Here is a 24,731-nt window from a genome sequence, read left to right on the forward strand (position 1 = left end):
AATTGATAAGAATAAAAAATTTTGATAATAAAAATGTTACCTAAATAAAAGTTCTTTATAAAAATATACCAAGATGAAAATAATAAAGTGTTACCATAGAGAATTGATCTGCCAACAGACGCTTGGCGTAAAAATTAGAAAAGGGATCAATCAGCCTTAAGTCATAATTACCAACTGATATCAGAATATAATTAATACATATCTTAACCGTAATATTGTCCGATTTTAAAAGTTAGAACGATTGCCGTTTCATTTTGGGTTTAATAATACATTCAACTGTAATTACAATGTTTCAAGTAACAAATTCATACAATTCTTTCCAGAAATATATCAATTATCAAGTACAAAGTCTCAAATTTCAATTTCAATTTCCAAACCACCTTAATAGTATATCAAACGTCGCTAGCTATTCTAGTGGGCGATGAGTGTACAGAGCCCCCCTCCACAGGACCGACTGCTAATGCAGATTTGGCTTGCATTTCAGTCATGTGGGAATTTCCAAGGTCATTTAGTGATACTTGAGGGGATGGACTAAATATGTTCTGTAAATAATCACCCATATTGAAATTTGGAGTTTTCAATAAGTTTGTATTGGTTTGGTGGTGAAGTTCACGCGATGGAGTAGAAGGTACTGGCAAGTGAGTGGAGACCGCATGCCCACTACCAGACCCGGGTCCGGGCGAGGCCAATTTCTTCTTATTAGCTGAAGGAGATAAAGCAGATCCTAGATACAGTGATGGGGAGTCCATCAAAATATCAGGGAACCATTGACCATTATTGGCTTGGGAGCCAACAACATGTGGTACTTTAAAAGTAGATTGAGGAGAGTTTAATGAAGCCTTCAATGCGGAGAATCGTACGGCATCGTCATTCATCTCTTGAGTATGTGAATGAGACATGTATAGTGATGTATATGGTGTTGTAGGAACCTTAGTCACGGATGACACTGAGTTCTTTCTATTGTAAGTTGTATTGTGAGCTCTAGCTGAAGAGTACGGACTAGTAGCAAGGTACATCAATAAATCAGCACCAGTGCTATCGTCTGTATTATTCTTGTTAACACCAGCTTGCTTCTTTTGAGAGGAATTACCACGTTTAGGCGTACTAGGTACTTTAGTTAATGTGGCAGTGTCTGCCTTAGTCATTGCATTTTTCTCAGCTGAGTTGAGACTATTTGTGAAAGCCGTGTGTGCGTTAGTTAATTTTGGTGTTGTAGGAGTCCGGTTATCATAGCTTGATTTCTGTGGTATATGTACAGACGCTGGTCTAGAGGCAGTCTTTGGCGGAGTAGAAGGTCTCACAAATCTTCTGGAAACAGGACTTACATTTTCGCTAGACTCACCATCCTTTATGCCATCGAGCAGCACTTTTTTCAGAGGTGAGGCATTCATTATAGCACTCATTTCTCGTGGATCACCAGATTGTCTCTTTCTGGGACTCACCATACTGGCTCTCGATCTTGGTGTAGCACTATAAGCACTCCCTAAAGTGTAGTTATCAGTAGAATCATCTGTTATATCCGCCTTCGTATGGTTCTCTTCATATTGCTCATCATCACGCGTCTCACTAGGCACTTTACTCAGCCCAATTTTCAGCTGTCTCCGCATCTGCGCCAATTGCGCACGCTCCAGTATCTTAGACGCCAACTCATCCTCCTTCTCACGCGATATGTCAGCCATTCTTCAATATTCTATGTTCCTCCTCGCCCGCGCAGAGTATTTTCTGTTCCTTCTTAATATCACGTTCCCTTTGAGCTTCCCTTTCAATCAGCAGCAATCAAAGGCCAAGTAGAACGTATATCACCTCCAGAGAGCTTCCAGGATCGATCTTTGATATACAAAGCACAGTGCCAAATGCAAAAGTTTTGGATTAACGGGACTCGTTCTGTTGCCCACTAATGCTGGGCAAAACTTATAATTCCTAAAAGGGAAAAACATCGAATTTTGACAAATTTTTCAGAAAAGCAATAGTGAAGCTTTGGCATATATGAACAAACTAGTGCAGAAGACTAATGTTGTGATTGTGATCTCAGTATATAAGTATAAACTATACTCTGGTGAGCATCTATTTCAGTGTTGTTCATTGCTTGCAATTTTTTTTTTTCTTCTGGGAGTATTTATTGACTTTTTCCATTTGAAAACAGGCCATTTTTATTGACAATGTTGAGACTTTTGAGAGGAACAGGAGCTGTTAGAGCGCTAAGGTACACCAATGCTAGGAGTTTAAATAGAGCTATGGCAGGTGCTGTAGTTAGCGGCAGACACTTAGGTGGCAGAGCCGCTCCGTTGTGCCGTGCAAGCCAGTTTTCTACCACAGTGGCAAAGCTACAGTCTCAGGACAACGACAAGACCTACCCGCTGGGGTCTTTTAAAGTGGACCAGCCGCAAATTATGATTGCGTTCACATGTAAGAAGTGTGACACCAGGTCTTCTCACACCATGTCCAAGCAGGCTTACACGGGAGGCACTGTGCTGATTACTTGTCCCGGTTGCAAGAACAGACACTTGATTGCTGATCATTTGAAGATATTTAGCGATGACAGAATCACTATTGAAGATATACTGAACGCAAAGGGTGAATCCGTTTCTCAAAGCACAGACGACTTGGTCTTCGAAGATATACCCGAATCCTTGAAGGAAACCATTGGCCACTACGCATCAGACGCACCTGAGTCATACAAGAAACGCCTAGATAACGAGAAAGTACACACACTTCCACACCCTGAGGAGAAGTAAAAAAACTCCGCTTGTTCAACCTGTACATATGTTTTTATAGAGTTATATTTATTTCATGAAATGTTATATTGGCACAGGTTAAGCCGTGCATTCACCAATTCTTAATGAAATGGCATACTTGCCCGTAATATTATGCGGCAACCTCATTAATATTCCTCTATCCATGAATACTGGCATCTCCAAGAAAATATACTTTTCCATAAGTCCAAGTAAGAAGTCCAAACCGAATTCTATGCTCATCGCTGTCGCTTTGCTCATCGCTCTTCCATTTCTGCCACAGTTTTTCTGCATTTTGCTGCTTGAACAAAGCGATGAGTCAAGCAACAGGAAGAATCATACCAATAATTTTGTTTAAAACTTGCATATATAGCACGAATTCTCGAGATAACCAGGTAGTATAAGCTCATCATTTCATTTTGATTATCAGACCAAGTCCCACAAATGAGGAAACTGCAACTCTTTGGAGGCTCCAAGTACTTCTCTTTATCACAGAAGGAGGGAAAACCTGTGCATAAGAACATTAATAATCAAGAAAAGGTAGAAGATGAAGTCGAGGATGAAACTGACGATCAATTGAGTCTGCTTTCATTACCTCCCAAGATTTTACGTCGGATATTGAGCCATTTAGATTCTGCTTCGCTTATTGCATTGACACATGTCCACTCAAAGCTATACAAAATTATCAGTAATGAATTCCTTTTCAGTAATATAGTGTTGGACTCAAAGATATCGCTACTGAAATTTAGCGCAATGATACATTCGGAATTCCATACATCCAATGCGCTGGTTAATGGTACTCGTGGTAGCACATCACCCCAGGAAAATAAGAGTCAAAATGTGCGGTTTCTAGTCCGTTCAGTGGAGTTTGTAAACCCGCAATCTCATGACTCTCTTCTCAAATACAGTAAGTTTCATAAAAAGAATGATACCGGGTCCTTGATAGGGGGATCATACAACTTCAACACATCTAGTGAGATACCGATAAGTAAACTGCCGACATCGCCGAAGGCGGAAGATAGGCCAAAGAGTAGCTCATTAGCACAAACAAGTTTTGGAGGTAAATTAGATACACACGAAAACACAAGATCATCCAGTAGGACAAGAAGTACAAATCACTATAAATGCTATAAACTGATGGAGAAATTCGAACATAAGTTCTCCGGCTACACATACATTGAGTTAATGCTTGATATCATAGATTATTTACCCAACGTGACGCATGTAAAATTGAGTAATGTTGATCCTAGTTTTAAAGTTCCGTTGTGGTATTCTGTATTTAACGATGGATCTAGAGATTTCTTCAAGAAGATTATAAAGGGTCAACAATCCATTACTAATGATGATTTGAGAACATTTGAGCTATCGAAGGAATTTGTTAGGGAGTATGAAAAGAAATTTTATCATTTACCATTGTTGAAATCTTTGGAAATATCAGCTGCAATTGATAAGAAACAGACTAAACCAGTTGTGTTTCGTCCCAATCTCATTTGTTGTTTCGGAGTAATACAAGAATTGACACTGGAAAATATTACCCTTGACAAGGAATCCTTCGAGACACCTATGGAATTTGTCCCATTACATCTTCGTCTAGAAGAAACCAACGATTTGCACGTCAACGGCAAGCCTACATCATTGGAGTTATACAATCTTCATTCGCCCGTATCGTCATTGACATTACGAGCATGCACTATAATCCAAGGAAATGGTATCTTAAGGTTAATACACAATTATTTCAAAGATGTAAAAAATTTACAGTTACTTGAGCTCTCAAGCAAGTATGACTTATTCCTTTGTAATTGTTTCAGCTCACTTTCAAATTTAACTATCGATTGCAACAGCGCTTGCTTCACCAATGAAATGACAGTTAATGACGATTACTACTTGAAAGAAATAACACTGTCTAATGAAGATGAAACGAACTGTGATGACAATATTTCTGTAACGGAAACTCTTCTAGAATCATCCTCTAGGGTCGTCATTCAAGCCCCTCCACCAACATCTGCTGTAGTAGTCTCATTGAATTTGGACTATATCTCAAAGACTAGTGGAAGTAATGCACAAGAAAACCCCTTACCATCAGATAGCAAGAAACCAGCATTGATTACAAAATCTCAGGGTGATTACTTCAGACAGCTTAGAATCCCTACATTCCATTACTTTTATCACTATTATAAATCGATATGGGAAAGAATACCGCATAAAAATGTAAATATTAATATTATTAATATTCCTTTTACAAACGTTTACCCAATGTCTCCGAAAGGATTAGCGGAAAGTATGATAGTTTCTAGTGACGCCAACGACCAAGAAACGTTAATTGCATACCGACCATCCGGCTACAGTGCTCATGATGTTCCCACATCTTCGATAATACATGTTTCAGAAGAAGCTAGAGAATTTAATAGTACACAATATTACTGGGAGAACGGTGTTAGAAGGTGCTATTTGGACGCCATACAAGAATTGAGAGAGTCTTCATCATATTATCAATCAATGACACAGCATGAGATTTTGGATATGATAGATTACGAGGCTATTAATGGTTATCAAAATTTCAAGTTCTATAAAGACATTCCAAATGTAAATCTTTGGTGCTTTTTGAAATCATTATCAAAGTTCAAATCTGTCAAAATCAACCTATTACGAACGTGGTTGTACTGTACGCCGAGATCAAGGTATGATTGGGAGTTGCTTCTAAAACCAGTACTGAATGTCAATGTTCCAGTTATAGTTACTGATAGAGATGGCTACGTTGTTTATTCTTATGGCCAGCATAAAATGCATTAAATATTCTTATATGAACTGTTCAGCATTTTCACTAACATTTATATTTATTACAGGTATCTTAGTACTTACATATTTACGATTGACTTAACCATGCAATTGACGAGTGACAAACCACATCATTCTCATGCATACAGAATAGTAGACTAAGTTTTGATCATGTTTTGTTCTTTTAAAAATAACTAGTATTTCAATAAAACTGTATATATTAAACTAGTTAGTGAAAAGTTCATTACGTTAGCCGCGCTGTGTCTAATCCACAGCAAAGAAATGATTATCATCTAATGTTGGATATATGAAACCTTGCTCTGTTAGCGTTGTACAACAATTTCTGACAGTTGTTTCATCTATATCTAAAGATTGAGAAATCAAAGGGATTGGTACAGCAAAGGTGTTTGCGTCTTTACCAACACATTGTTGCTTGCAGAATTCCAATATTCTCTGCAATGGGTTTTTGTTACCAGCTCCTTCGTCATCTTGAACAAACAAGGATTGTCCTGCACCTTCGTTGTCTCCAGAAGCCAAAGAACTGCCTTGCATTTTACCGTTCGCTATGGCATGGCATTTAATAGCCTCTAGATGATGGGCAATTACGTCGTTGAATGAGTCTACATTCTTGATGACAGCATACTGGATGTTTTTCTTCCCACCAAATTCTTTCAAAGCACCAAATACTTTAACATAAGTTCCTATCTGATATTGCTGTGCAATTTGTGATTCACCGCCTTTCATTTCCCCAAAACCATCATCACCGTCCGTTCCCTGAGCAACATCAGAGCTATCGTCACTCCATTTTCTTACTTCAATCTGCCCCGTACCATCTTCTAATGTCAGATATATATTAGACGTGTGGTCAGTAATATTCCTCACCACACCAACGAAACACACATGGTGTAATTCTTGGTTATGTGTTATAAAGGGCCCATCCTGGATGGCCTGTTGTGAATCCAATATCTGCTTGATAGTAACGGGAGTTAGCGTGTTGGTGTTGGAACCAGTACCAGAGTCCATAGTGTTAGGCCTCGAATCAGAGTTCTCAAACCCTCCACCGGTAACCGATGAGAATTCATTGTAAGGTTGATAAGTCGCCATCGCCTAGTTTTCCAAGTTCTTGTTCTTTGTTCTTTTGCTGCACAGCCTGAATAACTAAGTCACAAACAAAATTATACCCGCCGTGAAGTCTATACACCTGCGCACTAATAATATAACACAACTCTGCAATTGCCACTATTATGCTCAATTCTTCCAGTTTAGTCTGCGAGTGGTGACGCGTCGCTTCCAGCTGAATTTCGTCTGATCATTAGGCTTCGCGAAAACAATGTGTGCTCAAAGTCACGTGCAACAATATAGACTTTATAGAATAATACCAATGTAGCTATCGCGGTTCATGAACAGCAGCATTTCATCATGGGGGATAGTCCATCAACTCTTGCTTATCTTTCTCCTTTCTCTATTTCCGTTGTCTTCTGGGTTTTATAACACATTAGTCGGCGGGGTTTCATGCTCTTTTGCGCAACTTCTACATTCAATGATCAATTCTTTCATGCAGCATTTCGATATGGCAGTATTACCATGACTGATATCCAACAATAAATATATTGATGTGTGCGTATCTTCTGTCCATTAATTTGGACAAATGGAGCACACTTCTATGAATAAATATGTGGTTCTATGCGTGCGATCTATATTGCGTAGTCTCTTGCGGTTGGATACATTGCTAATCATGATTCCTTGGTTGGAGTCTCAAGCAATGAAGTTATAACATTCAGTATTTGCAACTGGATGGCCCGATTTTGTTTCTTGTAACTTAGAAAATCAGCCTGTGTCATGTACTTTTTGCTCAGCTCTGCCTCTTTCATAATCATCAATTGGTCCTCCTGCTTCTGCTGATCCGAGAGCTTCCTGACTAGATCCTGGATAGTATGTACGTCCAAGCTGTTTTTCCTAGTTGGAATCCTAGTGTCTCCATCGAATATAGAAGTGTCAAGGGGAGTGCCCGCCGTCACTGTACTATCCTCCATTGTGGGTTGGCCAGCCAATCCCGTATCTTGTATAGAAGGCTTCTTAGCGTTCTTAGGCATCCCAATACTTATCGTATCCAGGGGAGGAGGTGTGGGCTCGATGATGTTGTTTATAGTGCTCTGCTTCAATAGTTGGCCCCCGAGCATCGGAAGACGGGGCACCAATGCCGGCTCCGGTGGTCGTCCGCCGCTCGCTAGAGCACCCTGGGACATACCATTGTCCCGCACTATGGGATCTTTTACAGACACACCATCTGACTCAGAGATCAACCGCTCCAGCAGAACCAGCTCCGCTTCGCTGTATCCCTTAAACTGCTCGCTGCCCCTGTCCTGCAGATACATATACTTCAACCGCTCAAATTTGTTCTTAATGGTCCTGATCTGCCGGTACTTCGTATGCAGCCGGCTGTTGTAATCAGCAAGCACACGCTCCCAGCTGTGCAACCGGTATGCATACGGCTTCAAGTGCGGCTTGTACTTGTCCATCAGCTCCAAGAGCACTATGGCACTCTGCTGGCTCTCAACCCTCATCTCATAGAGGGGATTCTATCACAAAGTCTACACAATGGTCTCAAACCTCTCCAACGACTGCAAGTCCACCCCAAGTTATGCCTATTCGACAGCTTTCTAGCCTTCCAGTCGATTTTTCCAAAAATTTGGCAAAAAGCTTCAGGCATTAAGCTTAAAAATGGACCTCCGACTCGAAGTATCTTAGCCATTAGTTGTAAGCTCTTGTAACCTAGGAGTGGTCCATTATTCTGAACATATGCTTACTAGATCCCTAGTTCCAGCTTTGAGGAGGCGAATTACGGTAGTCGCTAGACAGTATAGTATCGAGGACAGGTACAAGGAGAAGCTATTGCAGAAGGCCAAGGCTGAAGGAGTTGAGAGCATCGAGGAGTTGAAGAAGCGACTAGCAGACCAGATCGAGGAGAAGAAGAAAGAACTCAACAAGATCGATCCCTTGCGTGAATTAGAGCAGCATTTGAACGCGGGTAGTCGTATTCACACCAATAAAGAGCACAAAACCACAAAGATGTCTAACAAGAGCAACGAAAAGAGTGGCAATGTATTGCCAAAGGACAAGCCTTATAAGACTCTGGATGACTACTTGAAATTGGACAAGATCAAGGATTTATCTAAGCAGGAAGTTGAATTCTTGTGGAGAGCCAAGTGGTCTAATAGGGATGACTCCCTAGTGGCAGTGGTGCCATACGTCAAGACTTTCCAAGGCATGTACAAATATGCGGTCAAGAACCCCTTGTTTGTGTTGCCATTACCTAGAGAAAATGCAGCCGATGGCAATAAAGCTGACAAGGATAGCGTACCAGTGGAACTGCAGTATGTCCAATGGCAGTTTGCTGGGCCAAACACTGTGCATTGCCTGATAACCTCTCTTGCGGAGTACAAGTTACACCAGGATTTTGCCAAGCCACATACTACTATCCAATTCCATTTGGATTTAGCTAACGATAAGGATATGGTGCTCATGAATGGGCAAGTCGAGTCGGACAGTAACGTCTCTTTACAAGATGCACAACTTCTGCTTCTTAATGTGCAAAGATTCTACGGGGCCATGGGTTCCGAGACGAGTATAGCCAAGGAAAGGATACAACTACTGGAGGACTTCAATAAGGGTTCTCAAAACTTTGATATCAATAAGCTTATCCAGCTCGCCCAGTCAATGGAGAACTAGTTTGGGTTCATATAACAACCAAACCGACTGCCTCCATTATTGTTAATCAGTCAACCCGAGAATCGCCGAAGAGACTTTCATTTAAACTTGTACATACTATACATACTTACTGCTGAATAAAAGACATAAATATCATTTGAATTGTTAACCAATTGTGCTTCAGATATGATGCAATATTCTTGCAAATATCTTATCTATTACTCATCGCAAAGTGAAAAAAAATCCGACACTTTAAGAAAAGAGTACTGCTAGCGATGAGCTGACAATATTGCGTTGCCTGAAGGTAAATGGTGTTAATAGCAACTTAATTTGAAGTTAAATTGGATCTAGTTTGCAAGTGGTTATGACGGTGAAAGTTCTTTTCCTGGGTCCTGAGGGTACTTACTCGCATCAGGCAGCTATCCAGCAGTTTAGTCATCTGGTTGATTATAACGTAGTGTATGAAGCTGTGGATTCCATTCCTTCTTGTGTGGATAAGTTAATCGAGCATGACAATGACATAGAAGACGTCGATCTGTATTCGGTGGTGCCATTGGAGAACTCCACAAATGGACAGGTAGTTTTTACTTATGACATTTTAAGAAATCTTATGCAAGGTAGTAACGGCACAAATATGAGGATTCGAGAGAATCAAGTGGTTGCTCCAATTACAATTGTGGGAGAGCAATATGTTTCAATTCTACATTGTTTGATTAGTCCTGATCCGAGCATAGGCATTGAGTCATTACAAAATTACGATACTTTAAAGATATATAGCCATCCCCAAGTGTGGGGACAGGTATCAAAGTATCTGGTCGAACTACAGAAAAGATTTCCAAACTTGAAGCTGGAGAGAATAAATTGTAACTCAACCTCGGAAGCAGTCCTACAAGCAGCTGAGGAACAATCGTCAAGCCAATCTTCTGGTATTTTAAACCTAGCAATTGCGAGTGAGATCGCTGCATCGATTTACCAGTGTTATATTATTCAACACAGCATCAACGATATACTGGGTAATACCACAAGATTTTTGGTATTCAAAAAGAAATCTAATCATAGAAGATTACTGGCACCTCCTTCTGCCACACCACAACGAGTGTCTTTACTGACTTTCACCATAAAGCAAGATGATCCTGGTTCTTTGGTAGAGGTTTTGTCTGTTCTAAAGGACTTTTCTTTAAATATGTGCTCCATAAGTTCAAGACCTTACTTGTTGAGATCTGAACAGATATCGCAACAGGGAGAAAACTTTAGAAGGCGGAATTGGCAATACATATTCTTTATCGAATTCTACATAGAGCAGGATAAAGAATTTGATAAAGACAAATTCTGCGATCGTATTGATGCCTTGTGCGGAGATTGGTGCCATTGGGGAAGATTTCCTAGAGATATATGCTATTATAAGAACACTGCGTGAAAATATTATAAATTATGATATGCCGTATTCGTTTAGGTATAAAAACTATTTATAGACGATATATACTTCTTAACTACTCATGAAATGTAATAATTTTAATAACATCGTGAAAACTCCTAAATTATATACTCAATCCTGGAAGAATAGAAGTCCTTTGTTCCTTATCAGTTGTTGGTGTCGGTTCTTTGATTTCTGGTACTCTGGAGATGTTATTGTTGTACTGAGTTTGTTGTGGGAATGCTGTTGACGCTGGTGGCGGAGCTGCGCCGTATTCAGACTTTTCACGTACAGCATTGATATCATTATTGATACCAAAGAACCAACCAGTCATTTTCTTATTATTATATGTTGGATCATCAAAGGCATTTGGATCGACAGGCCTTGCTCTTGTCCAAAATCGAATGGTTCTATCCTTGGCGGCAGTGGCTAGGATATGGCCCACAGGATTGTATGCAATTGCTGATATGCACTTTTCATGTGCAAACGGTATTATATGAATGGGCTTTTCCGTATCTTGGCCGAGATCAAAATGTTTTAAAGAGCCGTCATAGCATCCAACGGTAAACATCGATTCGTTTATAGTACTCCATTCCAGTTCCATGAAATCAACTTCATCACGAACACACATTAATTCGTTCATGCTTGCACGAAGATCAAATACTCTACAAGACTTATCCTTGGAGATAGCTGCCAGCAAATTGCCCTTTGTCGGTTGAAATCTAGTTTTAAGTACAGTATGTTTGAATTTTAGTAATGTAGATACACACTGGCCAGATCTCGGATCCCAAAGTTTAACTAAATTATCTTTTGATCCTGATACTATCAGTCCTAACTCTGGATGCCAGTCACAACTCCTGACATCCCAATGATGTCCAGATAGTACTCTTTCTTGTTGGCCATTGCTAAAATTCCAAATTTTTAATATATTATCATCAGAACAAGTAACAAACTTGGAATCATTATTACTAAAAGCCACGTCTCTAATACCTTCTGTGTGAATTCGATCTAATTCCTTCACCATATTGAAATTAGGCTGCCATATTTTGATTGTACCATCTGCGTCACCACTAATCATCCAATCTCCAGCATGGGAATATTTCATTGTTGTCACTGAGGTATCATGAGCCTGCATAATAGTCTCAAATGTAAAAGATGAACCATTCCAAAGCGAGAATTCACCACTGAAAGTTGCAACAATTAGTCTTCTCCCCTCAGGAGACCATTGGATTGCTGGAATAACATGCTTAACCTTATTGGAACTCAAATGTGTAAATTTCGTCGGCAGATTAACTATCCTATCATTACGCTTGTACGCATCGGGTGGCATGATATTAGCAGTAAACGAAGTTTCAGGTTCTATAGGCGGGAGTGAGAGCCCATGTTTCTTTAAATAGTACAGTCTATTATACGAAGAACTCACATCAACCGATCTCCTGAGTGTTAGATACTTCTTCTGAGGAACACCTTCCACAGCAGCACTTTGATCCATTTCAATTGAATATCAGTTTACTGTGCCTTTTCTTGATCAATTTTTACTCTTTCTTCACAGTGTTTTCAAGAAGTAAACTTTCCCTGATACCTCCTAATCCAATAATTTCCAAATTGTTACCAAATTGTTACCAAATATTACTTCTTGGATGATATAATTAAAGTATTTTAGACAGCTCAAAGGCCTTTGAAACTACCGATGAGTTGACTAAAGTCTGCTATTATTCCTACAAACCTGAAATTTCAATTTGAAGTTGCTATTTAACGTTAAAAACTATAAGTCACATGATATGTTAAAATATTGTATATATAATGAGCCTGGAGTGATCGCTTAGCAGAGTAATGCAATTAAAATGGTTGGTATATTCGCAAATACAATAAGTTTCTTTTTTAAAAATGCCGATTGCAAATATCAGATCAGCGTTATTCTGCATTTTGGCCTAGTTTGAAATTTATAGTTAGGTGCCGATATTCTGGCAGAACTTATTTAACCTTTTGTGTCATCAAATAAGCTAGAATACTTATGAAATTTTATAACATACTCCCAATAGCTTTAAACTTTATGGCAACTATGCAAACCATGTTTTTGTCTTACCTTTGTAGGAATAGAATAATATATGAAAATTAAAACAATTATATAAACGTAATCCTGGTGACTATAGTTACGACCAAAACAAGAATTTAAACATTCATTTATATAATAATATTCAAGGAAGTGTATTTATTAGCATACAGAGTATGGAGCAAGTCACTATCGGTGTTATATCATTAGATTCATCTCCTACAGAAAATTACACGCTGAACACAGCAGAAACAAGGCAATCATTTCAGCTCTCTGGAAAGAGTGAAGTAAATACCATACCGGGAGAAAAATATGAAGAACTAAAGATGAAGTACATACGCCAGCACACTAAAGCAGTAGTATTATGTTGTTTAATATCATTTGGAGGAATGATACTAGGCTGGGACATCGGTACCGTGGGTGGTGTGTCGATAATGCCAAGTTTCAATAATGCATTCGGTGATCAAACGACGATTGTGTCCTCTGCAAAGGAACTCTCAAATATGAAAAGAGGTCTTTACATTTCCATATTCAACATTGGATGTGCCTTAGGTGGTATTATGTTTTCTAGGTTATCAAATACTGTGGGTCGTAGAGTAGGAATTCTAACCGCTATAGCAAAGTATACTCTTGTCCTGACGGTCCAGTTATTCTCAAATGGAAACTTTATCCTTCTTCTGGCATCTAGATTTGTATTGGGAGTAACTGTTGGCGCAATAAGTGTTTTGGTGCCGATGTTTGTATCAGAAAGTGCGCCAATTAAAATTCGAGGAGCATTAGTGGTAGTCTATCAACTAGCAATAACATTGGGAATACTCTTTGGAAATATACTAAACTACATGACTAACAAGCATTTGTCTATGGTAGATCCCATGAACAATATGGCATGGAAAATTCCGATGCTATTCGGTTACCTTTGGGCTGCCATTGTTGCAGTGGGCGCTTGTATTACCCCGGAATCTGTCCATTTCCTAGCCAAAATTCGTAATGATTATGAAAGTGCCAAAATATCATATTCGATCATGAACAATATTTCAGTATTTGACCATGAAACTATCGATTATGTTAACAACTTGCTAGTAAAGCAAGATGTGTATAATGAGAACGACCTTAGGAACCATAAATTTGAGTTTTTATATGGTAAGCCAAAATATGGAAAACGCCTACTTATTGGCATCATGGTGATGGCCTTTCAACAACTTTCTGGTATAAACTACTTCTTCTATTATGGAACCTCATTATTCAAAAGTGTTGGAATCAAAGATACATACGCCACGGCTATCATACTTTCATCAGTCAATTTTATTAGTACTTTTGCAGGCATCTACTTAGTGGAAAGCCTTGGAAGAAGATCTACACTAATTTATGGCTCATTTGGCATGTTCATATGTATGATATTTTATGCGTCTTTTGGAACTTTAAGTTTGAGAAAGGATCTATTATCATTCGTACTGATCATTGTTACATGCTTATTTATCTCGATCTTCGCCATAACTATCGGCCCAGTATCATTTGTAGTTGTAGCCGAATTGTTCCCAACAAGAACTAGATCCGTTTCAATGTCTATATGCTCTTCCTTTAATTGGCTAGTTAATTTCGCCATTGCTCTGGCAACACCAGTGATAATCAATAGAATAGGCTTCCTTTATGGGTTTTTCTTTGCAGGTTGTCTTCTATTAGCAACTGGATTTGAAGCATTCTTTGTACCAGAAACTAAAAATAAAACAGAAGAAGAAATAGACTATATGTTCCAAAACAACTTGAAATCGTGAGAGCGTAAATGTTTTAATATAGGAGACAAAAAGGATTCAATATCTAGTTAGACACTTATTGTTTAACTAACGGACGATTTGTATATCATATAAAAATACTTCAACTATGCTTATTACTATTTTCATATTACATTGCATTTCATTGATAATCATCTCAGGTTATTGATTAACTCTATTATGCTTATTCATTAAGACATTAAATAACTCCTAGCACTATCATTGAGCTGGCTCAATAAACTTGTTATCTTCTAGAAATTTCCGTACAATTTCCCAGTATCCATCCTGAATAATAGTAGTGTTGTGTGTTCCAAAGGGGAACTCATAAATCTGCTTACTGCCGCTCGGACATATGTCGTATAAGTCCTTCATATGCTCAGGGGGTACTATTTCATCCTCTAACCCGCTTAGAAATAAGTAAGGAATCTCAGAATTGCAATGAGGCATGTCTTCTTCAGAGTTCCATACTTCATGGCACATAAATGCAAACCTTGATATCCATGGAAAGATATAAGGTATAACTTTCCTAATACTGAGGAAAGTATTCTCCAGGATAACTGCATCACACAATTGCGAGAATTTTGATGCAATGTAGATAGCATTGGCACCACCTAGTGATCTTCCATACAGTATAAGTTTCTTTGTTTTATGGAAATCATCAGTAGCCAAGTAGGACATCACACGATCTGCATCTATCTTTAAACCTTCTTCACTAGGTGTACCTTTTGAGTAACCATAGCCCCTGTATGAGTATATAAACACATTGAGGCCAAACTGAGAGTAGAATATGTCTATGATAGGTATAAAATACCCAATATTGCCTGCATTAGGGCATAGTATGAGCACTGTAGATTTAGATTTTGTCTCTTCGTTCCTGATATCCCATGCTTGCAGCTCAATACCATCCTTGGTGGTCAGCGTAACCTCCTTATAAGGGATATTCTTCGAAGCAGGCGTGTCCACGTACTCACGAGCACCTTGGGCCCATGACGGATACACTAGCTTGTTCTGCACCAGATAAACTGCAGTAACAGATATAGTGCCCAGTGCTAGTACACCACCGAATATCATCTTGAATGTTCGATAGAGCATCTCAGTACCAAAAGACTCGAACTTAAAGCCTGGTACTTCTCAAATAGAGTACTTTAATAATTCTATGTGTCCAAATATATAAGACATGCGCAAGAGAAATTGACCTTCTTCCCAATATACTCTTGTAAATCAATTCCAGTAATTCAAGGATCCGATTCCAGCCTGCACAATAGTAGTGAGAATCATCGACTACAAGATCTATCTTCACTGGGTAAAGCCAGTAGTAACGGGATCAAGACATAGTCTCCACATGGAAATGAGAGGGATGAAGCCACTCTTGAAAGAAAAGAGGGCTTATCCATTGAGAACCCAAACAAGAGGACACCATCGCATCGATGTTATCGGAATGTAGAACTGCAACTGAAAAAATCTGTCATTTAAACGAAGGATTGGTTCCTTTTTGAAAGTCTCTCCCTGTGAAAGTCCCTTTCAACAATAAATGATCGACTTGCAATCACCAAGGTGAATGAGAGATCACGGAATGTTGAATTCGTTTAGAATCAGTCTAGTGTGGATGACATATACGTTTTAGTAAAGACAGAGTATGAATCAGTTCGGTGTTTTAGAGTCCAGGAATACTATTAGAGGAACATGATATGCAGATTTATTTAGTATTTATGTAATGATACCCCATTCGGCGATCAGTCCTTGGTAGTAAAAACCCATTATGATGATCACATACAATAGGATAAGTATTGATCCCTTAAAGTAGTTTGACTTACCCTCTGCGTACAGATAGGTAAATACAAATATGCTTGCCATACTTGCAACCAGGTCCCAGGTTGGAAATACTAATGGGAACATTTGATCTCTGATGCTGATTAAAGCTTTATCAACACCGATGGCGGTGATTACTGAGAATAGAACCAGAGCGGGTATTTGTAGTAGACACACTTGTAATGCGTAAGCCGAACCAATTTCCATCGACAGGGCAATGTTTCCATGCATTGCAAATGAAATGGCATTCAAGAATTCCGTGGTATTTGGAACCAAGGCAAATATTGTAAGACCTAAGAATTTGGGACTTAAGGATGGGAAATCTTCCAAGACAGAGTCTACACAAGAAACAAGAATCTCGGCAATGATTGCATATAACAATGTCGCAAGTAGAAGTATTAGTGTAGATTTTGATCTAGACCAATTTGGTGCGTCATGCCCACCACCTTCATCATTATGGTCTTCTTCATGGGATAATATTCCGTCGATACCGTTTGCCTCAGTATTGACAATCTCTCTTGGTGGATCAGCAATTGGAAGTTGCCATATGGTTGCTGCATGTGTTCTCAGAGTAAACCATAAACCAATAGTGTAAGCTAAGAATAGAACGAATGCACATACGATTGACATCGGTTCAATGACATGGGTATACAACTTGTCGAACTTTAGAGGTGGGTGAGAGAAATGGCATTTTGACGTACTCATCACCTTATAGGCAGAATAGAGGTCTAGTGGTAATGTGGCGTCTAAATCATCACAAATGACGTCATAACCACTGTACATCATATATAAAAGTGTTGGAACAAACATCACTATCATTGAAAAGATCAGTAAAGCAGATGAGACACCCGCACTTCTGGGGTTATATCTTTGTGTCTTCCGGTTCAAGGCACCACCACACATGGAAAGACCAGGTAGCAATAACACAGCACCCAATATTGATCCGATCATTGAACCTTCGACCAGCAAACCTTTCTTTTGCTGAAGGGCAACGCAGTATAAGAATATTTCCACAATTGTTGAGAAAAATGCATTGATAACAGCACCAAGACCCATTGAAGTTTGCGCTGAAATAGATGCAACGGCTTGGCCAATATAAAAAGCCAATGGAATAATCGAGGCTAAACATAATATAAAGACTGTTGATTCACTTGTTATCCATAAGTCAATATTAAAGAACTCCTTCAATGCATAGAAATCGAAAATTGTAAAGAAAACCATAGCGATTAAGTTAACAACTATAACATTAGTACCGTCTATTGTAAATTTATAGTAATGCCATCCGGCACATCTGAAAGTGCACAATAAAATATTCTTATCATCATAATGCTCTATGATCTGGTTACTTGAATTTTTTATACTCTTGAAGCCTAACGCCAAGGGATGGCGTCTACAATGGTACATCAAATTCCAAAGTATATTACTCATAGGTATTGTGAATACAGCCAACCAGGTCAATAATGAAAGGAACAAGACAATAGGCTGTAAGACGATGTGGAAAATTGCATAAAACACAATTCTACCAAGTGACCACTTCCCTCTTCCAAACAATCTTCTCTGAGTGGCAGCAGAGTTTTGATGATCATTACTGGGATTCTGGAACGAAGTTGAATGTGGTAATTCCGTATAACCATTATTATCCAACATTGGATTATTACTCTCTGTGTTAGTTTGCTCGCCGACCACCTTCTGTATGGAGCCATACGATGTGTGATGCATATTGTTCCCAAGAGCGTCTGACTCAGTTGGACGAGTTTGTGATTCGTGGAAAAATAGCCTGCTCTTGTATGAAGTCACCCAGTTATAAAACTGCTGAACGCTAATACCCTCATCTCTATCTTCTTCCAAGTATTGTTTGTCCTGTATCAAATACACTACTTTGCCGAAGGGGTACAGTAAATATCTTGCCAGTCTGAGCATTAGTCTAGAGTAGTCCCTCGCTGATTTGGTAAATAGACCCGCTATTAAAACCGTTATAGAGGCGGAAGCGAACACCGTGAACAAGAACAGTCCGCAAGTAGCTACCCAGATCCAATTGGTTGCCTTCACAGCCCAGGTGATCTTTTTCAACTTAGTCTCGTGGATATCCTCATCGGCAGCCTTCTCCACTGATCTTTTCTTCTTGTACAGCGCTGGCTTCCATATTCTGATACCGAAGGGGTGTGTCTCGTTGATCGCGTCCTGTCTCTCTCTCAAGGTGTAGGATTCGATGGACGATGCTCGGGAGGCGTTGTCTGGGTCCAGTCTCTCTGTTTCTCCGAGATTGCTAGCCTCGAGGTCCACGGGCGGTATATCCGTGAGGCTGCTGGTGCCGTTGCCGCCGGCCACACTTCCGGCAGGCAACGCTTGACTGCTGTTCGACCGCTGGGCGGGCAGCTCCTCTATGTACAAGTCATGGTGCGTGGCGCTCTTCTTATCGCCCGGGTGCGTATGTGTGTGGTCATGTATGATGAAGCGCGGCGAGCCGACGTTTCCATGCGCCGCGACGCCGTTGATCCGCGGCGTCACCAGTTTCTGCTGCAAGTTAGTGATAGATTCCATCAGGTCCGGCGTGGACAAGGACCTGAGCGAGTCCACGGGCACCAGCGCCTCATCCCGCAGCCCCTGCGGCACGGGCACCGCGACATTCCCGCCGGTGGAGAGCGCAGCACTGTCCTGGATGTTGTTCTCGGACCCCGGCAGCACTATCTTGACACCGTCTGCGAGGTTCTCGAAGTAGCGTATATCATTCTGGACCTCGTTGGCGTCATCGTCCACACTGAATACGCGCTTCACCAGCACTGGTCTGCTCTTGTCCTTAGAAACAGTGGGTCTGAGGGACATTTTCTGCTGCAGGTAATCGAGGATTGTTTAGTGTGGTTCTTTTGTAAGCAAAGTTATATACAGGTGGCTGGTTTGGTATTCTATCTGGGAAAATACGTATACAATTGGTCAACGGCGGCTAATACTTGTAAGATCTGGAAAGTAAGAACCGCTGGCGCCTGCGAGAGTTCCAACTGGGACCCCCCTTCCCCGGGGCCAGAAGCAAGGGCATACATCGATTACCCGGATTTATATAATTACCCGGACATATGTAACTTACCCGGATTTGTATGATTTACCCGGATTTACGTACTTACCCGGACTTCTAATGTTACCCGGATTTGTATGATTTACCCGGTCTTTCTTTAAAGACTAATTTCGCGTTTTCCCTTCCCAAATGTCTGTTACACACAGAAACACTGCAGCAATTGCAGCACCCGCAGCGATCGCTGTGTGAGAAATGGCGTGACTTCTATTTTTAGTTCTTTTTGGAAAAAGCAGCGAATTTTTGGGGACACCAATGAGGGACCGTATATACGTACAATAAATCAGCTGATATTTTTTTTTAATTTCCATTTACGTGCATAGGGACAACTGCATCCCCATGGCAGGGCAAAAAATTCTGCTGAACTTGCCCCATAAGCCTGGGCAAGTCGGGATTGATTGCGCGTATATAAAGAAAGGATAAGTCAACACCGGGGGCCAATAGGTATCTACTACCAGAATCAACAAGCAAAATGAGGATCTCTAGGCTGCTGCTGATAGCCGGTGTGGCTCAGGCTGCTATTGTTACCGACTTCATTATCACGACGCTCGCTGACGGTACTCTGTCTACCGTGACTTCCATATATGACAATGCGAAACCAAAGACGGACACGGATACTGATACAGATACAGATACGGATACGGATACAAACACTGCCACGGGTACTACGAAGGCTACGACTACAAACACCAACACCAACACCAATACTAATACAGGCACGAACACGGGGGTGAAACTGATCACTACAAGTACTGTTGTCACTGATGCCGCCGGTGTGATCAAGACTGTGCCTACGGTTATCACCTCTGGTGTGAAACAAACAGGTACTACCACAGGTACCACCACGGGTACCACCACGGGTACCACCACGGGTACTACTGGCACTAAGAAGTCTTACGTGTCCACTATAACTACTGTTGACGCTGCTGGTAGGCCTGTCACATTGACTACGACCATTACTGGTACCAACACAAACACTAACACCAACACCAACACTGGTACGGCAAACACACCTTACGTTACCACTATTACCACTACTAACATCAACGGTGTCACCGTCACTCTGACGCAGACCGTCACGCCAACCAAGGCGGCTGTTGACCCTGCAGCCGCAAATGGTGCGCTTACTGCCTTCGTCGTGAAGTCCAAGCCTTCTGACTTGGTTGGCACTGCTCCAGACGGAAGACCAGACCCATCCCTGGTGTCGTTCACCGAGGTGCCGGCTACGCCAGTGACTACCGTGCCAATCGACACTTACATCACCATCACAGAAGGCACCACCAGAACTTACACGACCTTGCGTGTCCCTACCTCTATCTGGGTCACAATCACCAACGCCGCAGGCCAAACAGTCACTTTCCAAACCACATACATGCAGAGATTCTCCTCGCAATACTTGGAAGTGGCGTCCCCATCCTCGGGCTCCATTGGTCTGGGGTCCCTGCAAGGCGAAGTCGGTGTTGTCAAGAGCGTCATGGTGATGTCCCAGTCCGCCAACGCCGCTCACAATAACGCCAGAGCCGGAACACCTGTAACCTCCATCTGTATGTCTCTAGCCATGGCTTTCTTGACTATGTTCACATGGTTTATGTGAAAGGACGCCGTTGCATTCATTATTTAACTCACCACAGAGAGACACACATTTCACTTCCCGCTAAAAACATCCAAATCGTTATACACACTTAGTGGAGCAAGCACACAGCAAGCACGCTATATCGCTGGCTTACTCAATATTATTCTTTGTTTAGTTTTTAACTTCATTTCATTTGGGCTTTATATTCAGTTGGCCGCTGCTACCCTGCTGGTCAAGCATAGAGTATATTATTTTTTTCTATACATTTTATCTTTTAACTACTATTTTTTTATAAAGCTTTTCTTACAGAAAATAAAATAATTGTCATCTATTCCAGCGTATATCAATTGCCACATAGCGCACTATCCCGATAGCAAAGCTGCGTGATACTTTTTGCTAGCAGTTGCTGTGTAACTGTTCCAAGCATCGGAAACAATAAACAAGCTAATGTTTGTTCACTGCTAAAAAACACGCCGATAACAATTAAATTTGATAGTTAAAACTAAATATGCAGAGTATATATGAATAGAAAGATAAAAAAACTGACAGTAATCTACTAATAACTGGTAAGGTAGGAGAAGCGATGAACAAAAAACAATAAGAAATGGAAAACAGGAGCATTTAAAGAACTCCAGCTTTGCTTAATATCAAATGAACAAAGAAATCCTCACCAGGAGCACCGGTTGATGCTATTCCAGGGTGAGAGCCATCTTCAGAATGTTGAAATTTAGATAAATGAAACCAAAAGACCAGCGACGAATAGCAAAGTAGAAGTAAATGATGTTCTTGAAGCATCGTTCTTCTTTTGACTGTCAGATCTAGTAGATGTAGCAGAGGTACGAGAACGGCTTGTAGTTGAGCGAGTAGAGTTCGAATTACCAGTAGCAGTGGCACGACCGGTTCCGGTGTTGGTAGCGGATCCACTTACAGTGGCAGCTGCTTGCACAGTGAAGATGTCACCTTGAGTATTGAAACTTGTAGCTAGAGTACTCCAAGTACTAGAGAAACCAGGGGCACGGACGGCACCTGGCACACTTGAGCTAATAACCTCGATATCCTCTTGGCCGCCGGCATAGTTGGCTTGTGCCATTGAAATTTCGTAGTTTTCCAGGTCGTAGACGACATAGGCAGAATTCAAGAAAGAGTCACCCAAGATAATACCTCCGCCAGATTGTGGCATGATACCCAAGATACAACTGTCACCAGAAGAACCGATGATGAAGTTTGTAATTGGAGCGTTGATGTGGAATCCGCCGAAGTCGAAGACAACTTCAGTGTCATCGGACTGGCTTGGACAGGAGAAGACGTAGTAACCGGCTCTGTTCGAGTAAGTAGCCTGCAACTTTTGAACAATACGGGTGACTAGAGCTTGTGGTAGGTAAGTTAAGGTGGTACCAGAGTCCAATAGGGCGGGGATCTTTGTAGTAGTGATGGTAGTGTTGTCACTAGAGGAAGAGATACCTAGACCATTTAGGGTAACTTCAAATTGGATAGGGTTCTTGTAACCTTGAGATGCGTAAGTGTTAACCATAGGGATTGTGTACAAGTCACCCAAGTACTTGGAGTGGTCGACGGCACCGAATAAAACACTTCCGGTTTCTGCGGATGCATTGTTTAGGAATAGAGAGTACGAGTTCGACTTAATGGCGCCGTTTCTTAGCAGCACCAGTGGAAAGTTGTCATATTGGTATGGCCTTTGACCCGAAACAGCGGTTCTGCCGGAGTATGTAACTTCTAGGGCTGGAAGACCGATACCCAGGACACCGACAGTGGAGTTAGTTCTGTTGGCGACGGCGAAGGACAAACCAGTGACGTTCAAGTCTGACAGGTGCAAGTTGTCCATACCCCATGTACCGGAGGCGAAGGTGGAGTCACCGTATTGAATCATGAAAGCTGTGTCATTAGAGTGCCAAGTGGAAGACTTGGATGTGTCGAAAGTACCGTACTTGGCACAGTTGATGGTAGCTCTTGCGCCATTAGAAGTGCCGGCGGCAGTTGGCTGAGCGGAGTCTGTCAATGTGATGGTGGTACCGCCTTGGCCACCTAGCAAACCGTCTGATCCCGTCAGCCAGCTCAAGAGACCGTCGTTGTGCTCGTCGTCGCGTGGTGCGAGAGTAGTTCTCTCCTTAGCGATATCCCTGGCGTCCTCAAGCGCCCTCTTTAGCTCAGCCTCGAGAAGCATGTTCTTACCACTCGTGCCCGTGGAGCCCCTACAGTAAGGGTTATCTGAGCCGGTGATCCACAGGTCCGAGGAACCAGTATCCACCAGCACAACAACAGACTGTGGTGGCGTACCGACTTCCAAAGTGACCGAGTAGAAACTGTTCTGGTTGGTAATCTGCACTTCCTCGTAGCCGTTAGCACGCTTGTTCACCCTAATATCAGCCTGACTGCGACCACGCTTCGCAGTCTCGAAAGTCTCACCGTAGTACTTGTCAAAATCCAGCTTGACATAGGAGAGATCAGCAACGTTCTTGGCCGCCTTGCTGTGCGCAGCAACAGACGCCAGCATACATAGCGAACTAAACTTCATATTCTGTATGTGTGTTTGTACTTGTAGTTCTAGTTCTAGTTTTACTTGTAGTTCTGGTTCTAGTTCTAGTTCTAGTTCTGGTACTAGAGTAAAGGTATTCAGGAATCACATTTTACAAGCTATATATATGGCAATTATCAAGATCCAAGCCTTGCAGGGGAGCCCCATCAGCAGTTAATGCCCTTGCCCTTCCCCCCCAAGCCATTAGCGTGAAAAAGAAACTTTTCAAGCCCTTTTCAAGCCCTTTTCAGCTTTAATTTGAATTTTCTTCAAATTTGTTTTTTCAAGATGCGCAAATTACGTCATTGTGCTTTGCTTCTTTGCTTCTCTTGTGCGGGATTTCTCTCGGGCTTCATGTTTCATGTACCCGGATCCACTCTGGAAAGTGATTTCCTGCTAAATTTCGCATCTTGCATTAGATGGGGGGGGGCACGCCAAAGTTATTTTAATTACTTACGCGTTACATTGCTACACAATTGAGATAATTTAGATAGTTCATATAGTTCATATCTTGCCGTGGTACAGTTTCCATATGTTTCTTGCTGCGTGGACGCCGTCGTTGTTGCTGTGACATCTTTGGATTGTTTCAGCGTACTCTTCGTCGGAGAGTTGGCCCGTCTGGTGTTTGTGCTGTGTGCTCTTGATGGCCAGCTGGGTGGTGAACTCAGGGTGGCCCTGAAATGTCAGCACGCGCTGCGGCTTGTAGAGGCCCTGGCAGTGGGATTTCTCCGTGTGGCCCCAGTTCTCGTAGCCCGGCGGGACCTCCTCTACGTGGTCTGAGTGCAGTTCGCTGAGGTAGAGGCGGTCCCGGGAGAACAATGTCTTGCCTGTGGCGTTGAGCTGCACGCCGTGCACGCCGGCCTCGAGCCCCTTCGGGTTGCGGCCCACCTGCGCACCGAGACTGCGCGCGAGGACCTGGTGGCCGAAGCATATGCCCACGATGGGCAGTGTGGTCTCATTGACCAGCCGGTACAGCAGCTTGCGCAGATCGACGATCCACTGCGTCTCTGTGTCAAAGGAGTCATAGCGGGACCCAGTGATGTACAGCCCCAGGTAGTCCCCGCTGCTGAGCTCATCCACGGACGGTAGCTCGCCGTTGTACACATCGAACACCCGGTACTCGATACCGCCCTCGGCCCCCACGTACGGCTCGTGCTCCTTGGCCTGCTCCAGCAGCTCAACGGCCATAGTGGCAAAGGTCCCGTCGTCGCGGCTCCACTCGTTGGGGTGGTCGGTGTAGAAGATAGCTACTTTCCTAGCAGCTACAGTCATTTGGTATCAGCGATATAGAGTCTGCG

The 24,731-nt window shown here is 41.7% G+C and overlaps 14 protein-coding genes across 14 annotated transcripts; 6 read left to right on the top strand and 8 right to left on the bottom strand.

Moving 5' to 3' along the window:
* Positions 1-392: 392 nt before the first annotated feature.
* Positions 393-1,679, bottom strand: STB1 (Stb1p; the record flags this gene model as incomplete). Its single annotated transcript, XM_449517.1, has 1 exon — positions 393-1,679. One exon carries the CDS (start codon positions 1,677-1,679, stop codon positions 393-395), a length of 1,287 nt encoding a protein of 428 aa, XP_449517.1.
* Positions 1,680-2,159: 480 nt separating this feature from the next.
* ZIM17 (Zim17p) lies at positions 2,160-2,735 on the top strand (the record flags this gene model as incomplete). Its single annotated transcript, XM_449518.1, has 1 exon — positions 2,160-2,735. One exon carries the CDS (start codon positions 2,160-2,162, stop codon positions 2,733-2,735), a length of 576 nt encoding a protein of 191 aa, XP_449518.1.
* Positions 2,736-3,176: 441 nt separating this feature from the next.
* SKP2 (putative SCF ubiquitin ligase complex subunit SKP2) lies at positions 3,177-5,522 on the top strand (the record flags this gene model as incomplete). The annotated part of the gene is made up of 1 exon (XM_449519.1): positions 3,177-5,522. One exon carries the CDS (start codon positions 3,177-3,179, stop codon positions 5,520-5,522), a length of 2,346 nt encoding a protein of 781 aa, XP_449519.1.
* Positions 5,523-5,771: 249 nt separating this feature from the next.
* Positions 5,772-6,611, bottom strand: RFA2 (Rfa2p; the record flags this gene model as incomplete). Its single annotated transcript, XM_449520.1, has 1 exon — positions 5,772-6,611. The coding sequence occupies one exon, from the start codon at positions 6,609-6,611 to the stop codon at positions 5,772-5,774; it is 840 nt and encodes a 279-aa protein (XP_449520.1).
* Positions 6,612-7,240: 629 nt separating this feature from the next.
* On the bottom strand, positions 7,241-8,071 carry DAL82 (Dal82p; the record flags this gene model as incomplete). Its single annotated transcript, XM_449521.1, has 1 exon — positions 7,241-8,071. The coding sequence occupies one exon, from the start codon at positions 8,069-8,071 to the stop codon at positions 7,241-7,243; it is 831 nt and encodes a 276-aa protein (XP_449521.1).
* Positions 8,072-8,306: 235 nt separating this feature from the next.
* On the top strand, positions 8,307-9,236 carry ATP11 (Atp11p; the record flags this gene model as incomplete). The annotated part of the gene is made up of 1 exon (XM_449522.1): positions 8,307-9,236. The coding sequence occupies one exon, from the start codon at positions 8,307-8,309 to the stop codon at positions 9,234-9,236; it is 930 nt and encodes a 309-aa protein (XP_449522.1).
* A 343-nt stretch (positions 9,237-9,579) lies between these two features.
* PHA2 (prephenate dehydratase PHA2) lies at positions 9,580-10,632 on the top strand (the record flags this gene model as incomplete). Its single annotated transcript, XM_449523.1, has 1 exon — positions 9,580-10,632. One exon carries the CDS (start codon positions 9,580-9,582, stop codon positions 10,630-10,632), a length of 1,053 nt encoding a protein of 350 aa, XP_449523.1.
* Positions 10,633-10,753: 121 nt separating this feature from the next.
* PFS2 (cleavage polyadenylation factor subunit PFS2) lies at positions 10,754-12,121 on the bottom strand (the record flags this gene model as incomplete). Its single annotated transcript, XM_449524.1, has 1 exon — positions 10,754-12,121. One exon carries the CDS (start codon positions 12,119-12,121, stop codon positions 10,754-10,756), a length of 1,368 nt encoding a protein of 455 aa, XP_449524.1.
* Positions 12,122-12,858: 737 nt separating this feature from the next.
* HXT14 (Hxt14p) lies at positions 12,859-14,454 on the top strand (the record flags this gene model as incomplete). Its single annotated transcript, XM_449525.1, has 1 exon — positions 12,859-14,454. The coding sequence occupies one exon, from the start codon at positions 12,859-12,861 to the stop codon at positions 14,452-14,454; it is 1,596 nt and encodes a 531-aa protein (XP_449525.1).
* Positions 14,455-14,670: 216 nt separating this feature from the next.
* On the bottom strand, positions 14,671-15,543 carry GVI51_M04037 (uncharacterized protein; the record flags this gene model as incomplete). Its single annotated transcript, XM_449526.1, has 1 exon — positions 14,671-15,543. One exon carries the CDS (start codon positions 15,541-15,543, stop codon positions 14,671-14,673), a length of 873 nt encoding a protein of 290 aa, XP_449526.1.
* Positions 15,544-16,158: 615 nt separating this feature from the next.
* Positions 16,159-19,083, bottom strand: VNX1 (calcium/hydrogen antiporter; the record flags this gene model as incomplete). Its single annotated transcript, XM_449527.1, has 1 exon — positions 16,159-19,083. The coding sequence occupies one exon, from the start codon at positions 19,081-19,083 to the stop codon at positions 16,159-16,161; it is 2,925 nt and encodes a 974-aa protein (XP_449527.1).
* Positions 19,084-19,799: 716 nt separating this feature from the next.
* Positions 19,800-20,921, top strand: KRE1 (Kre1p; the record flags this gene model as incomplete). The annotated part of the gene is made up of 1 exon (XM_449528.1): positions 19,800-20,921. The coding sequence occupies one exon, from the start codon at positions 19,800-19,802 to the stop codon at positions 20,919-20,921; it is 1,122 nt and encodes a 373-aa protein (XP_449528.1).
* Positions 20,922-21,627: 706 nt separating this feature from the next.
* YPS1 (pepsin-like aspartic protease) lies at positions 21,628-23,433 on the bottom strand (the record flags this gene model as incomplete). The annotated part of the gene is made up of 1 exon (XM_449529.1): positions 21,628-23,433. The coding sequence occupies one exon, from the start codon at positions 23,431-23,433 to the stop codon at positions 21,628-21,630; it is 1,806 nt and encodes a 601-aa protein (XP_449529.1).
* Positions 23,434-23,937: 504 nt separating this feature from the next.
* Positions 23,938-24,705, bottom strand: GVI51_M04125 (putative amidotransferase; the record flags this gene model as incomplete). Its single annotated transcript, XM_449530.1, has 1 exon — positions 23,938-24,705. The coding sequence occupies one exon, from the start codon at positions 24,703-24,705 to the stop codon at positions 23,938-23,940; it is 768 nt and encodes a 255-aa protein (XP_449530.1).
* Between the last annotated feature and the right edge of the window lie 26 nt (positions 24,706-24,731).

Source organism: Nakaseomyces glabratus, chromosome M (assembly GCF_010111755.1).
Source record: "Nakaseomyces glabratus chromosome M, complete sequence".
In the NCBI taxonomy this organism is placed as follows: domain Eukaryota; kingdom Fungi; phylum Ascomycota; class Saccharomycetes; order Saccharomycetales; family Saccharomycetaceae; genus Nakaseomyces; species Nakaseomyces glabratus.